Raw genomic sequence first — 27,770 nt, 5'->3', positions numbered from 1 at the left:
AAAGCCTCCCCCCAAGAAAAAGAGAGAAACGTCTAGTCCCAACTCTGTCATGCAAAGTGACTCCGCTCGCATCCCTCCCCGTGGCTCTTTTCATTAATTAGGGGCTGCAGCGGGTGTGGGGGAGGGGGAAGCGGCTGGAAGCCACTAATTATTCAAACTTTGGAGACAGCATCCAGATGAGCTGGGTCAGCTCTTCAGGGCAGTGCTTTGTAACCTGTGTATGTATCAGGCGGGGAGTGATTACGCTACTGTGCGAAGCCTCCATTAAGAGATTTCGTTTCATCATTACTCATTGCCTGCAGAATGTGTGCAGACTCCAATATGAGTAAACCATTTGCTGTGGCAGGAGAGAGTCCTGAAAACCTGTCCTTACGCCCACCCCCAAGCAATAACCTTTTTAACTGCACTCATCTCCTGCAACTCAGTTTTTCACAAGCGCCCCCCACCCCCGGTTTGTCACAGGTTTTGCAATGACGCCCATCATTCCTACAGCAACTTCTTTCCGTCCCGGCGGCTAACGCCCCGCAGCCCCAGTCGTCTCAGGACCCCTGTCGTTCCCAGAGTCCGCGGGCGAGCGGCAGAGCAGGACCCGGAGTACAGCTGGGCTGCCCCCGCCCTCGGCCGGGCTCCCCTCCCGCCACCGGCGGAGTCCCCCTGCCCCTGTCCCCCCTGCCCCTCTCCCCCCTGCCCTGCCCTGCCCCGAGGGCGGCCGGCGCGGAGCCGCCTTCGCGGGGCAGCGCGCACGGGCGGCGGGGGGGGCTGCGCTCGCTTCCCCGCTGCGGCTGCCGAGCGCCCCGCGGGCAGTCCGAGAGGGAAGGAGGGAGGGACGCCCGCCCTGTGCCCGCGGGCGGCGCGGAGAGGCGGCGGGGCTGGGGCACAGCGGTCCCTAACCTCGGTCCCCCTCTCGCAGCAGCTTTTCCCACCTCGGTATCCCGGAACAGGAAAGTCCCGGTTCAGCTTTCCCCCATAAGATCCTGTCTCCCCCCTCCTGCTCCCCTCCCTCTGCCCCTTCCTGCTTCTGGCCCTTGCGAGAGGAGCCGCTTTTCTCCGTGCGGGACGGGGCTGAGCCGCTCGGGGCTGCCGCCGAAGCGGCGGGGCATGGGGACGGGGCTCTGGGGACCATCCGGCCGGGCTCAGCCCCCAGCCCTGAGCCAGCAGTCCGGTGCCCGGCGGGCAGGGCTGCCTTGAGCAGGCAGGGTACAGCGGAGAAGTTAGTGATTTATTTTTTTTTTTCCCTCTTCTTCCCCCCCTCTCCCCGCCCTTCCTTCCCTCCGTGCTTCCGAAGAGCCCGTAAGGTCTGCAGCAAGAGAGAGAGAGACTGGGGGAGGAGGAAGAATTAAGGAAGGGAGAAGATGGCGAGTTGCAGGAGCAGCGTGGAGAAAGCAGCGTTTTTGTGCTGCTTCTTGCTGGCAATGGGGAGCCTAGCCTCCTGCGCCCGGCCGGAGGAGGAGGAAGAGCAAGAAGAGCAGCGCTCCTGTCACGGTGCCTTTGATCTCTACTTCGTCCTGGATAAGTAAGTGACAGCCACATTTAAAAACGTTTATTCACCCTTCAGTGCCTCCTTCCAGCAGCAGGCACGTTGTTTCCCCCGTCTCCCTGGGTGCCTTCCCCCACCTCCCCTGGTGCCAAACATGATGTGTCGGGCAGGATCCTTATTTTTGCTCCGCAAAACCTGCACGTTTCCCAAGCAGATCATTTAGGGGAGCACTGTGCTTTATCCTGGGTTAGTTGCACATGCAAACCTGGGAAATCAGGTCACCTTCAGGTTGTGGTCCGTGGGCTGTGAGCATTGGATTTGAGGGGACGTTGGTCACTGTCCCCAGCATTCCTGGAGTCTGGTGTCAAGACTTGGGCTACGCGCTGAGATGTCATCTGTGGGATTTAGCAGTGCCAGGGCTGTGCAGACCTACCTGAAGTTAAGACTAGACTGCTTGTATGTAGTGGTTGCTTTTTTACAGACTCGCTGTAAGGTTTTATAAAACTTGTTGTTTCTGCTCAACTTCTTTGGAATTGTCTAAACCTGTGTTTGAGTTACATCTATTAAAATAGGTTGGCAAATACATTTCTTTAATAACTATGTTAGCCCAGTTTAGGTATGGCCGGAGGGTATGGTTAAGCTCACATTCATCGGCATGTTATAGCAAGCACTAGCAAAGCGAGTGGTAAACTGGTGCACCCACAGGTGTTTTTGAGAAGGCACAGATTTCTGTTTCTCCTGGTGCACTGCTCCATCTTGACAGCCAAGGGTTAAACTCAAGGAATAAATTGTTAATCTCCCACATATACTCAGTGCGATTGTTGTGTTACATGTAACCCAGGGTGTATTAGATGTGACATGGTATTATGAAAGACTGAAGCCTTTTCTTTGTGATTCTTACCCATAAGCCAGGTATGAAGGCTGCATTGTGTGGTTTCCTGGTTGGGAGAACTGTTCAGTCCATCAGGCCTTCTGCACAGCCTGCCTGAGGCAAAAAGCCACCATCACTCAGGAGCCAATATATTGCCATATTCAAGAAGAAGAAAAAAGCCTCATTAAGTAGTGATCCTGTTTTTAGAGCAAAAGGATCTGAAGACCAAAGGCATTCTGCCTTTCTAAAAGATGCACTAGTACACCATGTGGTAATTGTTTTGTTTTCTTTCACTAAGAACATGTTCCTGAAGTAACCTTCATGTCTAAAAAGAGTTCGGGGGGTGGTGGTGTTTAGTTCTCAAATTCATTCTCGCCAGGCTTTCAAGAAGTGACTGGTACTGTTGTTATGCTTACTTCCCATATTGAATTCCCTGTAATGATAAATGTTGGTGATTGCAATATGGGTTCTCTCTGTGGCATAGTATCTGTCTTCTGCAGTGTGATTTCCTTCTCTAGAATGGCATTGTGTACCCATAGCAGTCACCACACTGCGCTCCTATGCTACTTTTCATCTGTAGCTCAGAAAGCACTTTACTGGTATGCTCGCTGTTATCACTCATGTTGTATTTGGGGAAATCAAGGCAGAGAAGAGAGTGATTTGCTCAGAGTTACTGATACGTCAAGCGATAGAAAGTTGTTGTGTAAGCAAGTTCCTCTTCAGCATTGTGGACATGAAATCATACATTTTCTTCTAGCGGGCTACAGGTCTTGTATCTTGGTTTAGGTGCTAGCTACTTGGTACATTGGTCCACTGGAGACTGAATCTGATTATGGTTGAAGTCAGTCATGCATTTCAGTTCCAGTTGGGAAATTCTCTTCAGCTTCAGTCACAAACGGAGTCTTTATAACCTTTGAGAGGCTGAAAGAGGAACTCTTCAGTAAAAAGCTGCATTAGAAGTTACTTGGGCCACTGGGTGGTTTTAGAGTCCATCCCTGCTCCTACCGAGTCAGTGGCAACGTGGTGGCAAAGCTGGTTTTGGCCTCAATGAGATTGCATTACAATCCATACGGGTAATACTAGAGTGCCAGATCTGAGGAGCCATAGGTCCCATGCTGCCTTCCTGCTGTAACCGAATGCATGTGGTTCTTGGGAGGGGTGGGGATGGGGTGGGGTGTGCTGAGGGGGTATTTAGTCCCAGGTGTATTCTATGACATCTGGCACAGCACAGGAATCTTTATGGAGGCAGGGAGGATTTACTGAGTGGATAGACTCTGGATCTTGGGACAGTTCATCAGGAAGGAACTAGACAATCCATTAGTGTTGAGAAGGGTGAGGGTATTCCTGGCAGGGAGAAGGCAGGAAGCCAGTCAGAAGCAGCTGGTCGAATCTGAAAGTGCAGTGGACACATTTTTTTTTTAGAATTGGATCCATGCTGATACATATCTGTGAAGAATTCTGCTAACTTCTAATGGGAGAATCCCCAGAAAAAAACAGCCCTATACACCACAGAGTACCCCCACGAGGCCTGGGGATTGCCTGCCTTCATTGGTGCCTTGCCAGTCTGGAGTTAAATGCATTCAGTCTTAATTAGCTGTCTAACAATGGGATTGAAACATTGGCTCTGTGAAAACTCAAGGGTTTAATCCTGTGACCCTATAGTGTGCTCTTTAGCTGAATGACAGGCCCCGTCTCTGAAGTCAGCCTGAGTGAACCAACATGACTTTAAATCTGCTTTGCTTTGGTTCCTCATAAAAACATGTAATCTCACATCTGTAGGAGGGAAATTGGAAGAAGACAACAAACCTTTCTCCCTATGCGTGTAAGCACTGTGTGTTACTGCAATGACTTTATGGGGGCATGATTTTTCCTTTTCATTCTGCCAGGCAGAGTCTGTGGGGATTTAATCCTGCAGGCAACAACCATCAGATGGAAAAGATCATCTGCTGGTGAAGTTATTGGTATAATATATATGCTGCCAATTAGAAAAAGAAACTCACTGATTTCTTACAGTTTTTCCCTGCCTGTAGTTGATTGCAGCCCTTTATGCTAACTCTGTGGGATAGGCAAGATCAGAGCAGTGGAACTAAGCCTTGGATGTCCAAGAAGCTGGCACGGTGAAAGGGAAAAGCAGCATGTGTGGGAGGGAGACCTGCCACCATCCTCCTTAGGACTGACTGTGCCAGAGCCACATTAGGACTGCCTTGTCTTTGGGGATGCTTAAATGAGCAAACCTCTTGAAGCTACAAGAACTGGACATTTGCTGGCTGCAGAAACAACTGCCTGGAGTCTGCAATCTTGTGCTGTCTGTATGTTATGCTTCATGAGTTACTCAGGCTTGAGCTTATTTGGAGGTATAGTGGAAGGCTTTAAAGTATCATACTGAAGCAGCAGACAATTTTCTGTTGGCAGCTAAGTCACTCCCTCTGCATGAGGTAAGGCAGTACACTGTGCAGTTGGCATACCCATCTCTCTTATGGCATGTGGTAAGATCAAGTGACACGTGACATCAAAGTTCTCATGTTTACCTTTAAACAAGAATGGTTCTTAAGCCCAATGTAATGGGTAGCTGAGTACTTCTCACTTGCTTTGGCTGTTTCATTTGCTTTGGTTGTCCAGGTGCATGAAGAACTTGTTTCAGTCCCATCCCAAACTGCCAAGGACAGGTCCTCTTAGGGATTTGATTGCTTGACTATTCAGGCCTTGTAGTGACATCCTCATGCTTGGGTATGTAAATAACTCTCTTTCATCCCTGCCTTGCTGTTAACATCCAGCTGTTGTTTGCAATCATACTGAAATGCACTTGCACAGCAGAAAGGATGACTGACCTCTAGTGTTTTCTAATTATAACAGTGTCTGGTAGCATCATTATGATTGTTTATTAGTGCAACAAATAGAAACCCTTTTAAAGTTAAGGTTTTATAACTGCCATAAACATTTGCTCCTGGTGATGCTTGATGTGGCAAATCTGAGCTGCAGAGCTATCTGTATTTTGTATTTACCAAGTATGAAGAAATTTTTTTATTATTTTTCACTGTAGGACAGGATGGGAAATGGGGAGGAAAAAGAATGTGAGATAGCTGAAAGTATCTTCTCATTTTTCCTGTTGGGATGTTTACTAAGAAATCGTTTGGATCTTGAGGAAAAATGAGCTGCACAGCCTTGGGGAAATGTTTTCTTTTTCCACAGCACAGACCGTGGCAGTACAAATGTCTTGAGTAAGGCCCTGGCCAATTTACTTTTAGAGCAGTGATTCTAACTCTTTTGGTGGGGGGGCTTGCCTAACCACCCTTTCTCTGGTCCTCATCTTCCCCCTGAACTTCTGGGTAGTACCTCTTCATGGTACTCCTGTCTCTTGGCCGACAACACTATTGCCTTTCACATCAGTTTGGCTTTGCCTCCTGCGCTCCCAAGAGCACCGCTGTCTACATACAGCAACTTTGGTAAAGACATTGGTATAATGTGGCCAGTCAAGCCTTCTTGCTTGTAATCCATTTTCCAGCTGCCTCCCTTTAAACATGGTAAGCCTCACTCCAGAGGTGAATGTCACTGGTAGGGAGCTGGTGGGGAAGAGCACAACCTCTGATCAGATGAGAAATTAGGTACCCGGTCCCATCTCCTTCCTGGTTTTGGCTTTTGGGTCTGTGCCCGCTTCACCCCCCCAACTTCCCCATGAAAAGCCAGCTTTGTGGGGGAGGGAGGTGTCGGTGGGAAAAAGGTTGGTACTTCCTAACTCACTTCAGGCAAGCCAAAAAGCCATCAGAACAAAAGGCATTTCCATAGCTGCTATTCTGTGTCAGCTTTTATAATTTTAAGGCAACTCTAGTGAATTGCTGATCTCCACATACCTTGTTTTTTCACATATGCTGTATTTTAAGCAAACAAAGAAAAGAGTTTAGTAAACATATCTTGTGTCCCCCTTCCCCCTCCCGCATGATTTCCTTGCCAATGATTTGAATGAATTTAGCACTCATGAATTACAAGTACTAGTGAGAGCAAGTCTTTTTGTCCGCAGGCTCTCACTGTAGCCCTCTGCCTTTCTTCCTGTGTCCACATAGTCCCACTCCGAGAGTGTTAGGACGGAGCTGGACCTGTGGGAACTTCTGCAGCTTCCCTCTCAGCACTATCTTGGTCCAATGCTGTTCTGTGTGCTGGTTTTCCGTAGTGCATGAGAAGAGTGTGGCTAGCAACATTGTGGTTGGAAATTGGACTGCTGGCAGAGTGACTGAGCACATGTTCTGACACCTAATTTAATTACATTTGAAAATCTCATATTGACTGACTTAAAACACTGCTGCATTCCCTTTTCTGTAAGCAAGAATATCTACCTACTGCAGCCAGACTTCATCATAAGATATAGGACCTGATGCAGGTCAACTGCCTATTGAGATGGAGAGGACTTGCTGCCTGAATAAAAGTATCAGCTTTGTTCCTTAGACGGCATTGATTACAATACATGTATATTTAAAAATAGTTGTGTCTATCCGTCTTCCTCCTTTTCTGTCTGATTCCTACCCCCCCCGCCTTATAATGTAACCACATCATCTACATGACACCTCTCATACTCTCCAACTGCCCTAAAGCAATATCTTTACCATTTTCAAAACATAATCTGTTGGTATTTTGCCTTTGTGTCTCTTTCTTTGTTGTGGTTATATTACAGCCAGTGCTGTGATTTTCCTACAACCAGGTATAATTGCTTGGAATGTTCCAAAGCAAATTTTTATTCAGCTTCATACATACCTGTGTTATTGGAACCAGGTTATATTTGTTTGTATTTTGTCTGATGTTATTCTGCCAGATTTGCCTTTTGGCAGGAAAGAAACATTCAGGAAAACCAATTCTCCTCCCCTCTGCCCCAAGAAGAAAATGCTTTAAAAAACACAAGGCAAAACTAATGGGTAGTGGTTATTTGACATAAAATGTGTACAGTTAACAGGAAGAAAAAGCCATGGCAGCTTGTCATTTGCAGTCTATTTATGCATGTAACTAAATCTGATTTATTTGGGGCTTGAGCCAAGGAAGTAAACCGTAAGATTCCCACTGACCTACGATTTTGGTTTGTGCGTGCTCAGTGATTGAGGATTTCATTACTTTTGTCTGAGCTTGCAGGCCAAACGCTGGTATGAATTGCAGTTTGAGTTTGTATGAGGTGTAGTTCATCTCAAATGTGGAGAAGATGCATTGACTCCTGTGAGTTATTGACAGTGCAAGAGCTGTATCTCTCTGCTCATGGTTATAATTTGCACCTTAAGAGTGTTGCAGAGTGACTGGGATTGAGCACTCTGCTTTGCTCCCTGTGTTGTGCTGAAGAGGACCGGGTTGCTGAGAGTGGGTCTTCCAAGCCTGGTGCTGCCTAGAGCAGCTCTGGAGCTTTACAGGGAGATCTGAAGTGGTTGGATGTAGTCTGAGCCTGGCTTCTGAATTTCACTTTGTGCTCTTTTGGTGGCTGGGTATGTAGCAAGAGCTATAGAAGCTGGGTGGATAGGATTTGTGGATTAGGTGGATTACTGTAGGAGCAATGGGCAATGTTTTGAGGGCCGATTTATAGAAGTCAGTAATCTTGCTGCAGATTTTGTCAGTAGTTTTACAGGAGAAAAGCTATCTATAAAATTAACGGGTTTGGTCATGAAACCTTTAGGATTCAAGTACTTTGGGTCCTGTGCTCAGGGTGCTGGCCTAGGACTAAGAAATCCATTTTCCAGTCACTTCTCTTTATCTTCCCCTCCCCATTCCAGCCCTTGTCTTATCCATTAATGTTACAACTACTTCGAAGCGAGGGCTGTCTCAGAATGGCTGTCTCTGCTAGTGTTTCTAATTGCCTTTGGAGCAGATAATATAAACTAGTCCTTCCTTGCCTGCATGAATCAGCCAGTCAAGGTCCCTTCCATGCTTGCAAGAAGCATTGTTTGGGAGAGGAGGATTCTTGTCACTTTGAATGCTCTGCTGGCTCAGAAGGGAGCAGAGGGGTGGATGAACACGCGCGTGCATGTCTGAAACCACAACAAACTAGATGCCCCAGGGTTTGCTTTTACTGCAGAGCCGTTATTAGCCATGTGCAAGAATTCTGTTGTCTACAGTGCGGTTGAGCCCACAAAGAGCTCTCCAAATAACAACAACAAAGTGCCATGTTTCTGAGCAATGTGCCATATACAGGGCCACCATTAGCTCGAGGGGACAGAGACTTACAGGGACCTGCAAACTCAATGGGTGTTGTACTTCCCTGACACCGTACTCAAACTGAACCCAGCATCAGTAATAATGGGTCTGTTTCTTGCTCCAGGATCTCTGGAATTGCTCCTTCAGCCTAATCTGGAACAGAGGCAAATGTGCATGGGGGGTGAACAGGACAAGGGGCAGCTCGGTATCTTCAAGGGGTTTCACTTTCTCACTTTCAGCAGGGAGGAAACGCTTTGGGTCCTGCTGCCTTCTCTCTGTGTACATGTGGTAATAAAAATATTTACTGTTTGGGTAGTGCTGGGGTATTAACTTTCACTGCTAAGCTGCAGGTCTGATGTATATTGCACCAGGTTTATCTGTATAGGCTCCTGACAGTGATTTTAGCTGTAACTGTGAATCACACGTGTCCTAGGACAGACACCTTACAACTGACCCTCCTGGTTTTTGCCTCCTGAAGTAATGGGCTGAAAGTGGCACCCCATATGCCAGGGTTGTGCTGCTTGACTTCTCTGGGCTCCAGCTTCCACTACCTCTGGGAGCCTGTTAGGAAAGAAGAGGAGGTTTCCAGCCTGTCTCACACTTTGTTGTCTTCTTAAACAGCAGTAGAATCCCAGAGATTGAGGCAGGTATGACTCTAACACACTCACTGTTTTTATACTGACAGAGCTCAGCTAAGCTAGAAGGAGTCACTCCAAAGTATGCAGGAGCAGAATCAAGCCTTGAAATCACATCACTTCCTTCCACCCCCAGAAATAATCACTGATCTTCTCTTTTCCCCTCCCATCAAGCGGTAGCAGTATGAAATTCAGGAAAACAGCAGAAGCAGGAGCTGCAGCAGCAGCTGCTCGTCCGAGCTGAGTCCCGATGAGGCCGGGAGCACATTCCTTCCTATGTTGTGGTTTGCTGACTCCTCTCTTTGTCTCGTGTGTAATGGGAACAGAGCTCATGGAGCAGGGAGCACGCTCACAACAAATGGCTCCTGTGGGGGTTTTTTCACTTCACTGAGGCCTAATTCTGATCCCAATTGCGTAGGTATGAACCTGGGGAAATTCTGCTGTTTCTCTGGACCTGCTCCACGTTCACCCCAGTGGAACCAGCAGCAGAAACAGGCCCTGAAATACTTTCTGCAGCACTCAGCTCCCCGTGGCAGCTGTTTATTGCTTTGCATTTTTCTTCGTCATGAGAATTATGTAACCTCCAAGGGCTGAACCCTCACCGTCCCGCTTGACTCTGAAAGGCACACGAACTGCTCGTAAGCTGTGGGTCACTATCCACAGAGGTCTTTGGCTTGTGGAGCTTTGTACTTTGCAGAGAACATCAGGCTCACTGAGCTTCTTCAGCGGGGAGAGTGCAGGGAGGAAGGCTGGGGCCCAGCTGGGTGACGGCGGCCATTTTGATTAATGTGAGGAGTTGAACCAGGTAGGTGATGACCTGAAAAGCAGGAAATCTCTAAGGCATGAGCCAGCAAGATAGCTCTGGCTATAACATCGCCTTTCTTTGCAGACAGCCACAGCACTGGCTTGGTGGATGCACTGGTACAAACCTTCACAGCAGGATATGTAGGGTTCCTGGCTGCATCGCTTCCCCATGGCATCCCCGTTACTGGTGAGGGTGGATGAGTGTGTGTCTCGCACCCAGTGATTTTTCTGCACAATGCAGCTCCTTTTTGTGCTTAATTTATTCTTTCCTCATTATGTAGAAGTCTTCACAGTTCCTCTGGAATCTTACAGGAGTGTGTGATTTGATGGCCAAACAGGCCAGGCAAGGAATCTGTTTGTGGTTATTTACTGATGGCAATTTGAGACAACATGCCAGCTCCTATTAGCACAGGTACGCTGTTTCAGGAGTTGTTTGTTCTTAGTTATTGTAAGGTTCTAAGGGAAACAACAAAAGCACCGAAAATGCTGTAAAAATCATGCTGTGTGCACATCCAAGAATAACGTGTGGTGTAGAGCATCACTGAAAGACCTTGTGCCTCTCTAGTCTCAGTAACTGTGGAGTTAAAAATGAGTATGGCTCTCAAGCATTGGCCACAGTCAGAAAGGGGCTTAGAGTATGCGTGGAGACTCCCGCTCGCCATGGGAAACCAAGGCAAAAACCTCCTAGTCTGATCCACCCTTGAAGAGCAGCAACTTAGTTTATGCTGCCAGCAAAAGTGATGCTGCCGTGTGAAAGATAAGATCCCAAAAGCAGTGAAATGCCTCAGTATTTTCAATAGTGTTGGCAGCTTCTGTTTGTCAGCATTGGGAGTAATATTTGACAGGATTTGGCAACTTAGTATATAGTTTAGCAAACATTTTATTGTTGTAAATTTTTGTTTAATCTGCTATTAAAGCTGCTGTTGCTGGTTTTTGTGGGTTCAGGCCTCTGGGGCAACAGATGAAACTAATCAGGGCAAACCCCAGAAGCCTCCAAAACATACATACACACACACACACATATATAAATATATGTATGAAACAGCACATAAATAGACTTTACAAATAGGGGTATTTAGAGGTGAGTTTGGGGGGAAGGGTGGGAAATCAGGTTCTTCTATAAGCCAGGCCACCCCCACTGGTGTTCATGAGGGGTCTGACGTGACCACCATCGGTGGCACGTGGGCATCATTTGCAGTGGGAGGTGACATACCTGGTCTTCTGAGGGATGTGGTGGGGCACGTGATTAAGTGCTGACCACTTCACTGGTACTCTTTATATGAGATTTTGAAAAAGTAAAATTTTCTTGCTAGTACGGCTTGTCTGGCTTGCTTCTCTGGCCTTGGCACTTCCCAGCTGATAAGCAACATGTGGATGCAGAATTCCTCCTAGGGGAGAAGGAGACCTGCTGGCATGCTGAAGTTCCTCTGCTCAACAGCGTTGTAGCTCAGTGATGTAGAGCCAGGTGCTCTGAGAGCACAGTATGCTTCCTATGAGGACTAGTCCATGACAGAGACCTCCCTAGCTTTTCAGAGGTGGGCATCTATAGATTTATGACAGCCAGTTCTAGTTACTCTTAGTCTCACTGGCTGTACCCTTTCCAAGAAGGGGTGTTTCATTATAGTCAGAGTACATGGAAGTGCACAGTATTAAGTTCATCTGTGCATTTTCACTTTAAAAGTCTTCATGTTTTTCTATCATTAGTGGCTTATGATTTTCTTGAATTTTGAGTGACTAGGCTGTTTTGCCAAGCTGTTCTTTGCCTGAGGGGTAGTTAAAAAGGAAAAAAGAGAGTAATTCTGACAGTCCTAAGAAGGTACTGGAAATGATGATTTGTTGTTGTTAGAAAGTAGCAACGAATTTTCTTTATTTTTGGGATTGCATCAGTGCCTCTGCAGCTGGCAGTAGAAATTTGATACCTCATCCAAAATAGGTCAGTCTTTTCCAAGTAAGAAACTGTGGCTATTCCATGTAGGGAGGTGACTCCACTGGAAACTGCAAGACTTGGATTTAAGTGAGATGACAAGCTCAGAATGAAACTGAAAGTGCCAACTCCAGGGGGGAAAAGAATTAAAAAAAAAAAAAAAAATTTGGGAGCTGTAAATGCATCTTGCACAGGTTAAAGGAAAATCTGCTTGAGTTTAGCATGCTTAGGGATTTAGTCTGGGAGTTTCAGAATTATAGGGGTTGGATTGCCTCAGATCCCTTCTGGAAGGTACATACCTCGCATCTGCATGGATTATTTTTTAATGATGTGAAAAGGGCTCATTTGCTAATAGCGCCAGCACCATTCATAATGATGTTTTATCTGTTGCCTAGCACATATAAATTGGAGACTGCAGAGGATCCAGATCCTTGGTTCGAGCAGTCCCTGGTACTTTGTTGCCCCCCACTCAGTGCCTGGCAATTTCTTCATTCTTTGATATCCAGTTTGTTCTGTGAATGAATCAACAGTTCTCCAGAAGAGCAGTGTGAAAGCACAGGGTCACACAAGCAAGCTTATTCTAGCTTATGTACTTCAGGGGTCTCCTTTCAGTCCTTGTCCCTTTATCTGTGCTCTTCTCCACTCCACCAGCACCATTGCAGGGCAGGCAGTGCCATATTATGTGGGCTTCTGTAGGCTGGTCTGCACCTCATGTACAGGGGCAGAAGTGACTGGCTTTAGGGTCGCTTGAAAGCCCATGGCAGAACTGAGAATTGTAACACGGGATCATTTTCTCCCCTTTTTTAAATCCATTTGCCCAGAAAAATGTCTAACAGCAGTTAGAGGAAACCTACTGCTTTACAGTAGTTAAACTTCAGAAATTGTTTAGTTCTGCATCTAAGCCCCTGCAATCCTTCTGTATGTGCTGTTGTTTTATTTATCTTTCTGCCTAAGACACCTGATACATGAGTTTGCCTGGCGAGGAAAGCGAATGAGCCGTTCTCTCATAAACACCACAGCTTTTAAAATCATTGACTTCTCATGCTTTGTAGCCTTTTTAAAGGCTTGACAGAGTGTGGCATAGATCCACACGGTAGAAATCACCTATCATTTACTGTAGAGTTCCTGCATGCAAGGCTCTGTTTGAGGTTAGAGTCCCACCAGACTGGGGGGGGTCCCTGAGAGTGTAAGACTAAGCAGAAAAAAGCCAGACAGTGCCAGTAATGCAGTTTTATATATTGGGAATGGCAGCATGAATGTCCAAGTTTGTGCATGTAACTAAGTTGCCCAAGTTTTCAGAAGAAATCTGTAACGGAGCCAGGGATTGACTGTCCAGAATGCTAGTCCAGTGAATTAGCTATGAGCACTGCCTTTCCCTTCGGAATTACTTCAAAAGCTTTCTCTTTTGAAATAAACAGTAATTCATGGAAACATTCTCCCACGCGTTCTGGGAGAATAGGAGATCAATCAAGACTTTTTGTGTGGCTGCAAAGGCAGAGCTGTGCTCTAGGAAAGTAAATAATTTGTTAGCAGTTGATTTAGTTAAATCAAATAAAATGAATTAAACCAGAAGAAAATATTTTTATTTTATGTTAAAAGGAGCAAAAGCAGATGGAAGAGTTACTGAACTTGTTTTGAAATTGTATGGTAAACCATTTCAGACCTATTTCTACTTCTCTTTGAGCCAGTGGGTTTTGTCATGATGGTTCCTGTTACAGCTTCCAACACAACTGCTGTAGAAGCCTCAACAGAACTAGCTGCCTCGTCTCCATAGACCTTTAGAGAAGTTGTGTCCTTAACAACCTTTGGAGTAGCTCAGTCTTAAAATTCAGAGTGGAACAAGGAGTTTCACTGTGAAATAAGATGAATGTAATCAATTACATTTTGTATGCAGGTCTGGAAGTGTCAGAAACCATTGGACAGAGATTTACTCTTTTGTGGAAAGTCTAGCTGAGAAGTTCATAAGGTAAAGTTTTCTCAAGATGATATTTTAATTTGCTATATATATAATTTATTTTTTCATTCACTGCTTCTTAGCAAATGAAAATCTGCTGAAGTAATGTGTGTCTATGATGTGGATCTGGCTGCTTCTTCTGTTTCAGTCCAATGTTGCGGATGTCTTTCATCGTTTTTTCTTCACGAGGCACTACAGTCATGAAACTAACAGAAAACAGGCAAGTATTCCACAGCATTCATCCAGAAATACCCTCTATCCCTCCTCTCAAGCAACGCATGGCCCTAAAACCAGAACTCAGAGCTCTGTCTTGGTCCTCAGTGTAGCACCAACTGAATTCTTTTCCACCATTCCCATCTGGAAGAGGGCTTAGAAGGCCTTTGGGTCTCCCGTTACCATTTTTTTCAGCCTTATAAGAGAAAGGCAACACCGGGCTGTCTGTTCTTTCTTGCACTATTTCAGGGAGAAACTGTGTTTCCAGTCAAAGATTCATTTATGTCCTTGCTGTCCTCAACTACCCAAATGTAAGGGCAGTTTCTGTGTAAGATATCTCAGACCCTGAGTTGGTGAGCAAACGACTGTATGAAAGTCCCACGGTGCCCTTTGAAGTGGCCTGAAGTCCTGAACTTTATGCAGCAGCTGGCCGTACCCAGTGCTGGAGCACTGCCTTGCCAGGCTGTCGCACCCCTCTCCTGGGCTGCCTTCAGACAGCACCCGTGCCAGAGGTGGTTTGCACAGCCAAGTGACAGACTTCTTACTGAAAAGAGAGTCTGAGGCTGGAGCAGAATTCTTATTGACACCTTCACAACCAAATCCTCTTTTTTAAAAAAAAAAAAAAAAACACCAAACAAAACGAAAACAACAAAAAAACCCACCCAAACCACCACCAACAAAAAAACCAAAACCCCACCAAAACACCACCACCACCCCAAAAAAACAAAACAAAAAACCCAAATAGTTTTGGGTTTTATTTGCCTCACACATGGATATCCCTGTCATGGAGGTGTTTCTAAGTATTATCTTTCGTTTCAGCTTAAAGCCCTTGCTTTTGCTACTGCTTCTGTCTGTGTGAGAGGGCCTCAGTAGTACAGCACACCCTATAAATAAAGGGGGCTCTGGAGCAGCCTTGAAAGAACACCGCCCCCTCCATTTTGTACTCCAGGGCCTCATCCAAAGTCAGAAACCCTGCCAGGAGTCTTGTGTTTCTGCTGCCTCCACTGAGTTTTGGCTCAGGTCTCCATCTTGTATCTTGGTGACAGAGCTCAAACTTGCTTACTTCTCCCAGATGGATTTGCTCTTTGCAAGGTGGAAAGTAGACAGGAACCCTGTGGCAATATGTTGAACATTGTATTAGAATGTTTCCTCCTCTCCTAAACTCCTGTTCTCTGTATGGATCACCATGTGTGCCTTTTCAGCACATTTTATACTTTGAAAGGGTAAAAACGTGCTTTTTGTCCTAAAGACATCCCCAATCCCAGCTCCTGATTTTACCTTTGTCCCACATAGACTCCCACTTCCTCTGTAATTGGGGTTGTGCTGCCTAAAATGCCCAGTTGCAAAATGGAGCTTAGAGAGGGTCTCACTATCTTTCTAAAAAAAGGATGCCCCATAGCATCTGGGGCTGATGTTTGGACTTCCTGCATCTTGTCTATTGAATATTTTTGTGCTTTGGCCTTATTTGTGTTCCATTAATATATGAAAACTTTGCTAAGGATCAGGGTCTTTCAATGATCAATTAAATTATTAATTTCCCTGAGCGATCCTCTTGGTTAACAGGTATGGGTTTGTGGAGCAAGAAGCTATGCAACAGGGGTTATGGTATCAAAGTCCATCTCTTAACAGGGAGCAGTCTGTGCCCCAGGAAAGTTGATCAGTCCCTGGTCTAGGATAGGAAATTCTCATCATTCTGGCCCTGTTCTCTTATCTTTTGGCCTCTGTCTTTATAATGGAAAAGTCCTAATCCCAACTGTCCTGATGGTTGATTGAATACGGAGTTTTTATTTGTCCTGTTTTCATGACAGAGTCAGAAGTTTTTAAATTCTCATTCCATCTGCAGTTTGTCAGAGTTTAATATCTGTCATTTGCTTTAATTCAATCTTATCCTGCCTGACAGTGTACCAGAACGAAGGAGCAGGGACAGAATTGCACCCTTAAAATGTGTTAGCCCTAACATTGTATCATATGTCCGGTTTTGTGCTCCCATGGGTGTTTGGCTGAAAAATTGTGTTTTTTGAAAAATCTGGGATTTACCAATGTTTTAGGTGGTATGTACGTACTCTGTGCAATGTACTGACAGGGTGCATAATCTAGCTGTGATACAGGAATAGCTCAACAAAAGAACTTCTAATAAATATTTCCTCCTGTTTTTTCTTATCCAAAGGGAAGCCATAAGACGAGGGCTCAACATTCTTCAGTATGAAGTGCCTGGAGGAGACACGTTCATGCATGAAGGATTTAAAAGGGTACACATCATAGTACCTCCTTTCTTTGATTTATACGTATAAACTTTGCTTTGCTCACTGCTGCTGTACTTAAGAGCTAACAACATTCTACACTTTGTTGCAGGCAAATGAGCAGATTTACCACGAAACCTATGGAGGTAGGCATTGTATATCACTCATGTTACGTATCTGCATTGAAAAGACAGGGATGATAGTTCTTTATATGACCTGCAGTAAACCGGCCGAGAGAAGTGTTGGAGAAGGAATTGGTGTTACACAATCACTACATTCCTTTTTGACTACAGTTCTACTTTTAAATGCGTGATTCATGGTTTATTAAGACCAGAGTAGACCAGTATGATCACGGATCTGACCCAGTGCAGAATACAGACCACAGCGTTACAGCCAGAACTGCCTGTCCCGCACCCAGGGCACAGGAATACCCAGATTTTCCTGCGCCTTTCTGTCCTGATGCACTCAGCCCTGTCTGCCTCGTGCGCCCGAGTCCTTGTACTCATTAGTGTAGGTATGAATGCAATCAGCTAAGATTTTTGCATCAATGTGAATGATTTGGGATGGGATTCTGCATTCCTAAAATATAAATTTTCACTAAATTTCAAGAGGGAAATGTTTTCTGTCTTTTGTCTGTGCCAAAAGAAGGCCTAAGTAGTTAAACTGAATACTTCTTGCCTGGTTTGTACCCTGGTGTGAGAGGTTGTTCTCGTTTGTGGGCTAACGGTCTCTTTGGAAGATGGAGAAATGGGTCAGTGCCTTTTTAATAAAACAGGCTGTGAGTGTAGAGTCTTCAGCACCAGCTCTGCATGGCTTCTCAGACACTTCTACCAGCAAAATCAAGAGTCCTGAGAAGTTCAACTGAAAACTGTTTTACCTCTTCATAACATATAGCTAAGAACTAATCAACTATTCTGTAAGTTGGTTAGGAAGGAAAAAGGAGTAGATGAGATCTGGATTTATAAGCTAAAATACCAGGGAAGAAACAAGTGTTCAAAAGAAAACAAAATAAGATCTCCAATTTTTCAGCCTTTTTCAAGCATGCTGGGCAGGAAAAAAAAAAAAAGGAATATGGGAATACAAGCTATTACCACCCCCCCCCGCCCCCAAGTTGCAGGTCATTTTTTTTAAGATTTATGTCTGTCTGACATGACATGGGAAGGACTGCATGGCATAAGAAACCTGTCAGAACTAATCAGTCTTTAATTTCAGACAGTATGGGGAAAGACACTTGAAATAGTAGCAGATTATTTTGAAAAAATAACAAATACTTCCCTGAAAGTAAAATGTATGTGTTTTAGTTACTTTGCTTAAGAATTATGGATGCAGAATGGTTGATTGAAACATAGTTTGCATATTAATTTGGTTTAATTTTGTTAACATGTTGTGTTTCTAGGTAGCATTGTATTCTATAATGCATTACATATATAGCTATCCAAAGTCTATGCAACCTTTTCACTTAAGTTTAGGTGGGATATGAAATGTCTTATCACAAGACATGAATTTTCCCTAATGGAGCTGATCTTAAGGTTTTAACACGCACAGAATTCCTGTGAACTTCACTGGCAGCTCTTGTTGCTCGAGAAGTGTAGGGGTGAACCCCCTATAGAAGCACATTTCATGCCATGTTTAGTGGGGTTGCTCTTTCAAAGTCTGCCGTAGAGGAAGGTAGGATGGCAGGAAAGCTCCTTTTGCAGAGGTATCTCTTACCACAATCTCTGGGCAAGGTTTGTGTAGAGACATGTTTGTCAAGAGAAGAGAGGAAACCTTTCCCTCTCGGCAGATCCATTTTGCCACTTCTCCACATGAAACGTCTAGATGTTATCTCGGTAGGTGCTATATTTTATGCAGAACAGAAAGTTTGTGCGTGGACCTTGTTAGAGCAGTACTCCCCCTTCAGTGATGCTTGTGGTATGAAGGTGCACACGTTTTGGCTTATTGCATGCTATTATGCATCTGACCTTCAGCTGATATATCTCAAATAAAGTCCATGCATATCAGGCTGAGAGTCTGGCCTTATGGTTTTGTATTTATTTGTCAGCAAAAAGGAATGTCTCACTTCAAACTTTCTTTTTGTTGCTGAACCTTGTGTCATACGTATGCAATCTGTTAACTATCCTCCATGTAGGAGTTAGGACCGCTAGTGTGATCATTGCTCTGACGGATGGAGAATTGCAAGACGTTCAGTTTTATTATGCAGAACAAGAAGTAAGTCACCTTCACATTTACCCAAACTACCTTATGTCAAACCTGTAGGCATTTACTGTTGGCTCCACTGGTTACATGGTTTTGCATTTAATGGCTTTTTTTATTTAGGCCAACAGAGCCAGAAGCTTTGGAGCTATTGTTTATTGTGTTGGAGTGAAAGATTTCAATGAAACTCAGGTAACTTTGCTTGCTTTCTTCACGTTTTGTTTTTCTGTTATACTACTGCACAAGTAACAGCATCATATGAAGGCATTTATTTAATTACTTGAGGTATAAATCATTTCGTGTCAGTATGATGTCTTTTAGCAAGTATGAAAGGGCCCTGTTTTGTTCACTGTAATTTTGTTTTCCTCATGATTTATAATTGTCTTTCTTTGCAGCTGTCAACAATTGCTGACAGCATCGATCATGTTTTTCCAGTTACGGGAGGCTTTTATGCCCTAAGAGGAACGATTGATTCAGTAAGTTGGGTATTCTGAAACCCAGAAAAGGGCACCCTTTCCTCTATTAATAAAGCATAGGTAAAAATGATTGATTACCAAAAATGCCATTATCTAAATCTTCTAGATTCTCAAGAAATCTTGCATTGAGATCCTAGCAGCTGAACCATCGAGTGTTTGTGCAGGAGGTAAGTTTCCACAAGAACAGTGTGATAAGACAAACGAATGACAGTGATGAAATGTCAGTAACTACCTAATGTGGTATCGGAGCTGAAGCCAGTGGATGTGTTAGAGCGTCCCCTTGGGCCATGGCTAAAGCTCTGCGTGTCCCTTCTCAGCTTGAGAAAAAAAACTGTGCTGATAAACATTAGCTGCTGTGGCTGAATGCCAGCTTGGAGAGTTGGCTGAGGTAGCGCTCAGGGAATTTGGGATACTGCTTTTTAAAATACCTGAGAGAAGGAGAAGACAGAAGTGATATGAAGTCAGACTGCCAGAGGTGTTTTAGGGTCTACGCATGTCTCACAAATTTCTGGAAAGACTGCGTTCCTGGGATCTGCTAGGACTCGTCAGCAGTTAGAACAAGATTTTGCAAAACATTCACAGAAATTTCAGGTTTATTGAATCGGATATAATTAACTGTATAGGCCAAGATACCTGATGTATTTTCCAAAGTACTAATGTTTTACTTATTTGCAATGAGAGAACTGTTAGTGTATATGGTGACTGTGAAGAATGCACAGAGGAGCTGTTGATAATTTCATGCTGTTCATGTCTAGTATATCTAACTTGGATTTGTTCTGGTTTACATTAGCAATTCACTTGCTGTATTTTTTGTCTACTTAAGAGGCTATTGCAGCAGAGTAAGAATGACACCGTAAGTTTGCTGGAAGGTACAGTTTACAGCATGGTTATTTAGATCTGCTGTTACTATCTTGTGTTCATTTCCTTATACACTGTAAAAATGACCACACAAAAATAAAATGGCAATGATGCATGAAAGCTGATGTTGAAAACAGGCAAAAATAGGAAACTCAAGAAAAATCTAATAAATATCACAGAGAAGAGTAGTTGTTCACTCTTTGTTTGCACATGTCAATCACAATATAATCTTGCCCTGAGTATTCAATTTAAAATGAAATATCCTTGTATCTTTTGAACTATTCCTAAATATATAATTGTGGACTAGACATTTGTGATAAAATCTTGTCTGTGGAAAAATTTAAAAAGTAACGATTTTGCTTTTAAAAATCTCCTTGTGGAGTTGATCAACACCACTTTTAAAGCTTCGACATTTCAAAGCTCTTTTATTTCACAGTAATAAATCCTTTCTTTTTTTGCTTGCTTATTGCATGCCAGGCAATTTTTTGTGGAGCAGCTTATTGCAAGCTTTCCTGTTCAACAAAAATTGCATTTAGCTACATGAAAATGTGAGAGTTCCAATAGGAGGTATTTCAGTAGTATTCTTGTAATTGTTTGGAACAATGTTAAGAATATTGGAAAGTTGAATTTGAAACAATTTTTTCAAATGGAAATTTGAAAATATTTTTCTAAGTATTTGAGAAAATGTCAAGAAAATATTTCCTTTTCAAAAATCGATATATTTCAGCAAAAAGAGTAAAATTTCTTTTTTCAAAAGGAATCAGTTTGATTCCTGATTCATGAGTTCAAACGACTTCATTTTTTGCCAAGCTTGCTGGGTAACTAGTTTATCACAAAAGTGATTAAAAATACACAAGTACACTTAAAAATAGTTTGCCCTCCTTAAAAAAAAAAAAAAAGTTGCATTACTTGCATCTGTAAAAGTTTTTCATTGCCTTTGTGGCTTTCAAATAAGACCAACATAAATCAGGCAGAACCAGTTTCTGTGTATTGCTGCTGATTCAGCAAAATGCCAGCACTTGTTTCACTTAAATTCTCAGGTTTGTTCTGTCCCTGTTGACAAAGCTGTCCAGCAAAGGCTGGCACACGGTGAAGTGTGGTGCTGAATCACCAGGGCACGAAGACTTGGGTCTCGCATGCCTGAAGGTTTGCTTACAGCAGCAGGGAGCTTGAAAATAGGAGGAAGCCAATACTGCAGCTCCAAATGGTGCATGCTGTTGTGTTAAATGGTCTTTAGCACCAAGAATCAGGTCTGTAATAGCTTTTATTATAACTCTAGTCCTGCAAGCCTTAGCTGAAATGAACTCCTGCAAGAGGTTTTACAGCATGAGGCTACCAATATGTACACTTGTGCTTGGCTTTATCATCCTTCATTATCCCACTTACTTCCACCTAGCCAGAGGTTCATCTTTATAGCTGTGTGCACCACTGTTCCCTGGAGGGAATCTCCTGGGATTGAACAACATTTTTCATGGTAGTGCGAATCCCGATCCTGAATCCAGTTCACTGGACAGTCAGATATAGTTCTACTCTATATGTAATGTGATTTATTTTTTTGATGTACTTTATTTCAACTTTAACATAAAAAATACTGAAGCCTATGAAGTAATCTCAGAATTTTAATGCATTTTAAATTTGGGTAATTACTAACGTAGTTTACTGATAATGTATACGTAAGATATATAGCCATTGAACCCTATATAAAAATATATATACACCTGCATTTGGAACTGGCTGAAAATTAGAACATAGCATTTGCTAGAAATGCAACATTCCTCCTCCTTTTTTCTAAGTGAAGAATTTCATTTATTTTTTAAAAAAATATGTAATTGAAATTTGCATTTCAAAATTTTGATCAAAAAATAGTAGCCCTTTTGAAAGAGTGCAATATATTATCACATTCTCCAGCAAAGAAGCTTTCTTGTTTACAGCCTTGAAATGTGGCTCTGTCCATGCTTTTTGTATGAAACTTATCTGAGTGAGGAGGTGATAATCAGTTTGGCTTTTATTTAGCATTATTACTAATTTTTAGAATCTGGTATGAGGTCATGAGGGCTTTGTGTTGCTCAGTGGAAGCCAGTCACGATCAGGGCTTAGAGCAGACTCTGACCCACTCCTTGTAACCATTCTTGCAACTCCTATTTACCACTGTGTTGGGGATTACTGGTGATCTTGGCTTCATTTTTGACTTGCAGAGGTTTAGTAAATTGCTGATGAAATGATTTCCATGTGAGACTCTGTGATGAAGCTATCTGACACATCCATTTACAAATTGATCCTGTCCTTTTATGACAGCTATCTGATGCTTAATGTTTTTTGACCCTGCAAATTTATCGTCCTCGATGTGGAGAAATGTAGTTGGGTCCTTCCTGTTCCCTCTGATTTAAAGTGACCAAGACATGCAGCCTGTAAACAGGCTATCAGTGCCGAATTGGAGGTGCCTCATATCCTGTTTGACAGCATCATTGCTTTGATTATGCTTACGGTACGCAGATGTGATTGAAAGGTTTTGTTGGATGTGGCATCCTACTGGCCACATCAACTACCAGGTGTGGATGCAAGCCGTCAGCTTCTCATCAGAGTCACAGAAGTGAAGCCGACAGCGCAGCCAGCGCACACCAGCTTCAACCTACCATCTCGCTGCCAGCGCCGCCTGGTTATTTCAGTGCTGACCTTTTTCCCTTCGCTGTCTTGTCAAAAGCTACAATCTACGATCTGACAGTAACTAAGGAAGAAAAGGACGCAGCCAGAGCCAGGGTGCAAAATTAAATGGAATTAGCCATTTCAACAGACCATCATCCAGTACACGTTAATGCTCCAGAGCATCTGAAGGGGCAGACTTCTTAAAAACAACCACCAAATCCAGTACCAGCTGTTCATTTCCATGCAAGTCTGGTATTGAGACTATATTGTCAGCTTGTGTTGGTGGACAAGTTACTATTGAGTCAGTTATTCACAACTGACTGTGCGGAGTGGCAGTGACGGTGGAAAGAAGGGCAGGAGAGGTAAACTATCTTGACAAGACTAAACTTCTAGATGTAGCTTTTACCTTTGCTGTTTTGTGTTAAAAGTCTCTTACTTGCTGCCTCTTCTTAAAGCCACTGCAATAGCTATCAATTATGTTTTTGTGGTTGCTGCCTTTTAAGACCATCCATTCAGGAGAGGGGAAAAAAAAATAAATCTACCTGCAGTTTTATTTCAACAAGCTACTTTTATAATATAACATTGAGAGACAAAAAGTTATCTTAGCTGGGTGTTCAGGTCACTGTGGAGTGGGCTAGCTACAAGCAAGTCTGGGGTAATGCATGGTACCAGCAGGTAGTTCTGGTGGGTGGGGAGAGGCCCGGTTGCCCCCAGGGCTGGCCATGACTCTCATCTCTGCTGGCAAAAAAAAAAAGGGATGCTCATCAAGAATAACTCTCAGCATGTCAGCTGAGTTAAATGTGGAGTGGCTCAAGGCATGAATCAGACTTAGAGTAACTCCAGATTCTTCCTGGAGTAAGAAGCAGCTGAATCTGCGCTACAGTCCATTTTTATTTGTTTAAAGAAGTGCCCTCCACCCCCAGTGGGAACGAGGAGGTATAACCCTTCTCTTAAAAAAGAGGCCAAGTTCTCATGCTGGCTTTGTGTGTTTGGCTCTTGATGTGCTCAGTGAAGTCTCAAATTTGATCATCTTTCTTCAGCAAAGTGCCAAAGCATGTGTTTCACTTTAATATGCACTCCAGTAGATATTTTCTTTTTCCCCTCCCAAAATATCTTCTCCGATTCCCATGTTCCTTACTGCCGGTGTCAGTTCAGAGCACTGCTCTAAAGGAAAGTTACCGTGAGGAAAACCAGAGTGTGGGTTTCCAGTGCTTGATTGTAACTGGTCCATGCCCTTGTCCAGTTTACCCAGAGTTGCATTAGACCTCAATGTAGTGAGAATGTGTTTTTGGCAAGAACAAGCTGTTTGTATGGGAAAGTTAAAGCACTCCACATCCTCATGCTAGCTTGCCTTGCAGTAACTTGATAGTGAAGAGCAGCCAGACTAAGCTAAATATGTATTTTAGCCACCTTTGGGCCTCATGTAGTGTTACCCAATAACAAGTCCTTCCCCCAAAGCATACAAATAACATTTCATATGATGCACTGCCATGTTATCAAAAGCCAGATCTCATATCACTAAAAATTAGGTACTGCTCCCTTTAATCCTATCAACATTGTTTTCCTCTCATTTTCAGTATGTTGGTCAAAGTGTAACTGATAACACATGTGGACTTGTTCATGGCTTTACTTGCTGCTAGTGGAGAACTTCTATGCAGTTTATTCTTTCTTTTTATATGTGTAGCTTGAAGATTATTTGGTCCTGTGTATCCCCCTGGTATTGGGCTGGTCTCAAACGCTGCTCAGTAGCTGGTGTAAGCGAGCTCTGTGGAGGACTCAGCTAAAGCAGGAGATTTATGTGTGAAAATGCAACAACTTCTGGGCTTTCCCTTGCTGTGTGCGTGGGTCTCGCCTGTCAGCTGTAGTATCAAAGGGAGTTTCAAAAATACATTTGGCACAGAACAAATTTGCAATGTGTCTCTCCACCTGCCTGTGTTAAAAATGTTATCTCTGTGGTCAGTATAGCAGCTACAATGCATTTTTTGACCTAGAGGGAAGTTTCCCTTGCCACTTCCCCTCCTGCTGCATCCTGTGCCTAGCTTGGCAATTTGGGCTTGCCCCAAGATGGAGGAGACTGTGCCTTGGTGTCAGGCTCCACCTGTGTAAAGTAAAAGGGAGGGAAGAGCAACAAACAGTTGTGTTGTGCTGTTATCAGAGCTCTGAGAAGTGTTACCCGTATAGGTTAGTAATAAATAATTTTAAAAGCTTGCTGTGGAGAATAGGAAACCAAACCAGGCTTCTTAATACCTTCTTCCTCAAATTACCTTTCCTGTTTCTAACTGTCCTGGGTACACTGAGTCGAGGAGGTTTCACGATAGACAAACTCACCTGATGCTACCACCACTTGCCTCTGTCCCTTCCCTTCTCCTGCACATTTCTGTTCCCAGCAGATGCTCAGCCAGGCAGATCACCTTACTGATCTCTCTGGCAACAAATAGAGGGTTATTTTTCAGGTGTGTGAGCAAGCTCAGTGCACTGCAACATGATCAGTGGTGCCAACAGTGGAGGGCATGTGTAGCTGGGATCTCACTTCTGACAGGAGCCTTCCTAGGCTGGCTTTACTCAGATGTGAAACTGCTCTATCAGTAGAAAGACCATTGAAAGGTTGGCTGAAAAAACTGACAATGCTTTTCCTGCTTGAATGAACAAATCACAGTTGCTTATCACAGTAATGACAAAAATCACAGGTGCCCCCCCCAACAGGACTGAAGCAACAGAAGTTGAAAGCAGCTCAAGGGCAGGTTTAGGAGTGCTTTCTCTAGCTGGCAGACAGTGTGTCTGATGTGGCAGGTCTCTTCTTGTGCCACTGGTGTTTTTTGCTGCTGGGGCAGGGGTGTGGGGAAAGAGCACAAAGAAAATTGCAGCACCTCGGTCTTTAGTTATTCCCACATGCAGCAGATGCTAACGGGGCTGTGCGCAAGCTCAGTTCTTGTATGGGCTGAAAGATTGTATTTTTCCAGGACTTGTACCAGATGTAAAGCTTCCTGTCTGATTCACAGGGGGTTATGAGGGGAGTCCTGTTTGTCTGCATCTGTCTGAACAGAGCTGCTGCTGAAAGCCAAGTGCAATCTGCTGTGGAGATAGGAGGAAGGACTGATGCTTATGGTTAGCAAAGGCATCTGGCCCAAAAGCCATGGAGGAACCATGAGATGACATCAGCCATGTCAGGCTCACAGTATTACTGTGGCATCTTTAAAGCATTGAGAGTCAGTGGTATGCTTGCGGGAGCAACCTTGAGACAAATGTTGCTCTGTGAAGCACCAGTGCTACTACAGCACTCTTGACCATTGCTGCTGAGCATTGAGAGTGTCAGTGTGAATGTTTTGTTTCAGGCATAGGACAGAGAACAGCCATTGTCATGTTGTAATTCAGATCACTCTGGAAGGAAATGCTCTATTTGCACCTTTTTTCATTACTTTTCTGTGTTCTTACTTACAGAATCATTTCAAGTTGTGGTTAGAGGCAACGGCTTTTATCATGCAAGAAATATCGACCAGGTACTCTGCAGCTTCAAGCTCAACGACAGCCTTACTATCAGTAAGTTTGCAGGCTGGTGGGTTCCAGTGCCCCCTGTGGCTGTGTCACCTCATGAGTGACAGAGGTGACACAGCCCACCTCTCTTCCATTTTGGGGGAGTCCTTGCAGTGGATGTGGGGGGAGCTGAGTAGGGATTGACACCTAACAGCAGCTTGAAATGCATCTTCATTCAATCCTGTGACCTGTGGGCATTGTGTCATGAGGGCTTACACGGGGTGTGCTGCTGCACAATGAGTTTCAGCATCATTGTAATGGTGCACGTGGGTGATGCATACAGCCAGTGAGGGCTGGGTATCAGGTTTTAAGAGGGAGAAATAAAATCGCTCCATATTCCCTTGTTCATCACCAGTAAAAAGAAATAATGCTGTCTTGATCCTCTGGTGGTGTCTTCAGACTCTTTATTCACCAATTCGGGAGACACTGGCCATAAAGCAGGGCCCTCCCAGGCCTGCTCCCTTCCTCTCTGATGCCAGTTGCTGGTCTCATCGCAGCGAGCATGTAACATGGAAACTCCCTGTCATCGCTGTGCTAAACAGGGTCTTTTGTTTGCTGTCTCAGCAGCCAGGCAAAGGTCTGAACGGCCGAAAAAGATTGACTGTCCAGTTTCTCAGCAGTCTTCTCTTATTCCCGAGAATCAGTGTATGTCTGGCAGGGTGAAGTGCAGCATGGGGAGGGGAGCTTCGCTCCGTTTCTGTATGTGCTACCCTTGTTGGCTGAGCACAGTAGAGGCTTTCATATCCTGTTGCGGTCAGACTGGTGCCTTCCCTAGCAGTGAATTCACTTACAAGAGAGAGCACATGAATTGCTCCTTCATTTCCCATCCCAGTTGCCTACGTGGAGGCTGCATTAAATAAACTCTGGTGGTCTTACTCTCATTCCACTTACAGATGCCCTTTACCAGGGATTTGTTTCTTGTGGTTTACTAGGTAGACAGACTTTTGGGTTTTTTCCTTCCTTGTCCCTAATGCACTGGCACCTTGACTGAACTTCACGCAGTGAGGTCTAACCCAGGCCTGGAAGTACACAGGAAGAAAACTACCCTAATTTCACATCTCCTCCATGCTGTGCTCTCCTTGGGTTAGGTCTGCAACAGATGTTGTGATGCGACACTGATCTATGCTGGCTGGCTTTTTTCCCCTTGGACTGGCCCTAAAATATATCACTATAGTTTCCATGGTCTCATTCCTGCCAAAACTGGGAAATGAGCTTTGTCTTCGGTTGTGCTTGGGGTGGGTGAAGCATGAAAGAACAACTCTCATACCTGTTGTTGCTCGAGTTAATTTTTTTCTCCTGGGTAGAAAGAGTAATCAAGCGTCTAAGACTTAAGTAAGCTGGCAGCTTTTACCAGCCCCTAATTCACTTGTGTTGGACTCTTGTGAACCAGTCTTTCTCTGGACTAGCACCTTAGCTGCTTTGGCCCTTTTGGAGCTAAGGTGTGGTCACAGCAGTGACTTGTCTGCTCTTGTGCCTCAGCTTACACACTTCTAGCAGAGTGGCATTGCAGGATTACTGCTGGGCTTCCTCCCTGTGTTCATGGGACTTGGCTTTCTGGATGTGCCTTTTGAAAGCAACAGGATTAGCACTGCCGATTCTTGGAGCTGCAGAGCGCAGGGAGGGAGGAAAACACCCATGGCCTTGCTTTTGACTCTGCCTGAATCAAACCTCTATAAACATGGGCTGTTTCCGGATGATGCTGCCACAGAGGGGAGGTTGGGGACAGGAAAAGCAGCAGCTAGTGCAGGATGGGTCCTCACAGTAACATCAGTTGTGGCCCCTCTCTGCCTGT

The 27,770-nt window shown here is 44.2% G+C and overlaps 1 protein-coding gene across 1 annotated transcript in view; it reads left to right on the top strand.

Moving 5' to 3' along the window:
* Nucleotides 1-1,352: 1,352 nt before the first annotated feature.
* Nucleotides 1,353-27,770, top strand: part of ANTXRL (ANTXR like) — a 58,234-nt gene continuing 31,816 nt past the window's right edge. The window contains exons 1-10 of the mRNA XM_009818751.2: nt 1,353-1,513; nt 13,765-13,836; nt 13,973-14,044; nt 16,205-16,286; nt 16,390-16,423; nt 18,406-18,485; nt 18,594-18,662; nt 18,866-18,946; nt 19,053-19,113; nt 25,886-25,984. Of these exons, the coding sequence (XP_009817053.1) occupies nt 1,353-1,513; nt 13,765-13,836; nt 13,973-14,044; nt 16,205-16,286; nt 16,390-16,423; nt 18,406-18,485; nt 18,594-18,662; nt 18,866-18,946; nt 19,053-19,113; nt 25,886-25,984 (811 nt within the window). The remainder of the gene's footprint in view (nt 1,514-13,764; nt 13,837-13,972; nt 14,045-16,204; nt 16,287-16,389; nt 16,424-18,405; nt 18,486-18,593; nt 18,663-18,865; nt 18,947-19,052; nt 19,114-25,885; nt 25,985-27,770) is intronic.

This window comes from Gavia stellata, chromosome 9 (assembly GCF_030936135.1).
Source record: "Gavia stellata isolate bGavSte3 chromosome 9, bGavSte3.hap2, whole genome shotgun sequence".
NCBI lineage: Eukaryota > Metazoa > Chordata > Aves > Gaviiformes > Gaviidae > Gavia > Gavia stellata.
This window is presented reverse-complemented; position numbering and strand designations above follow the sequence as displayed.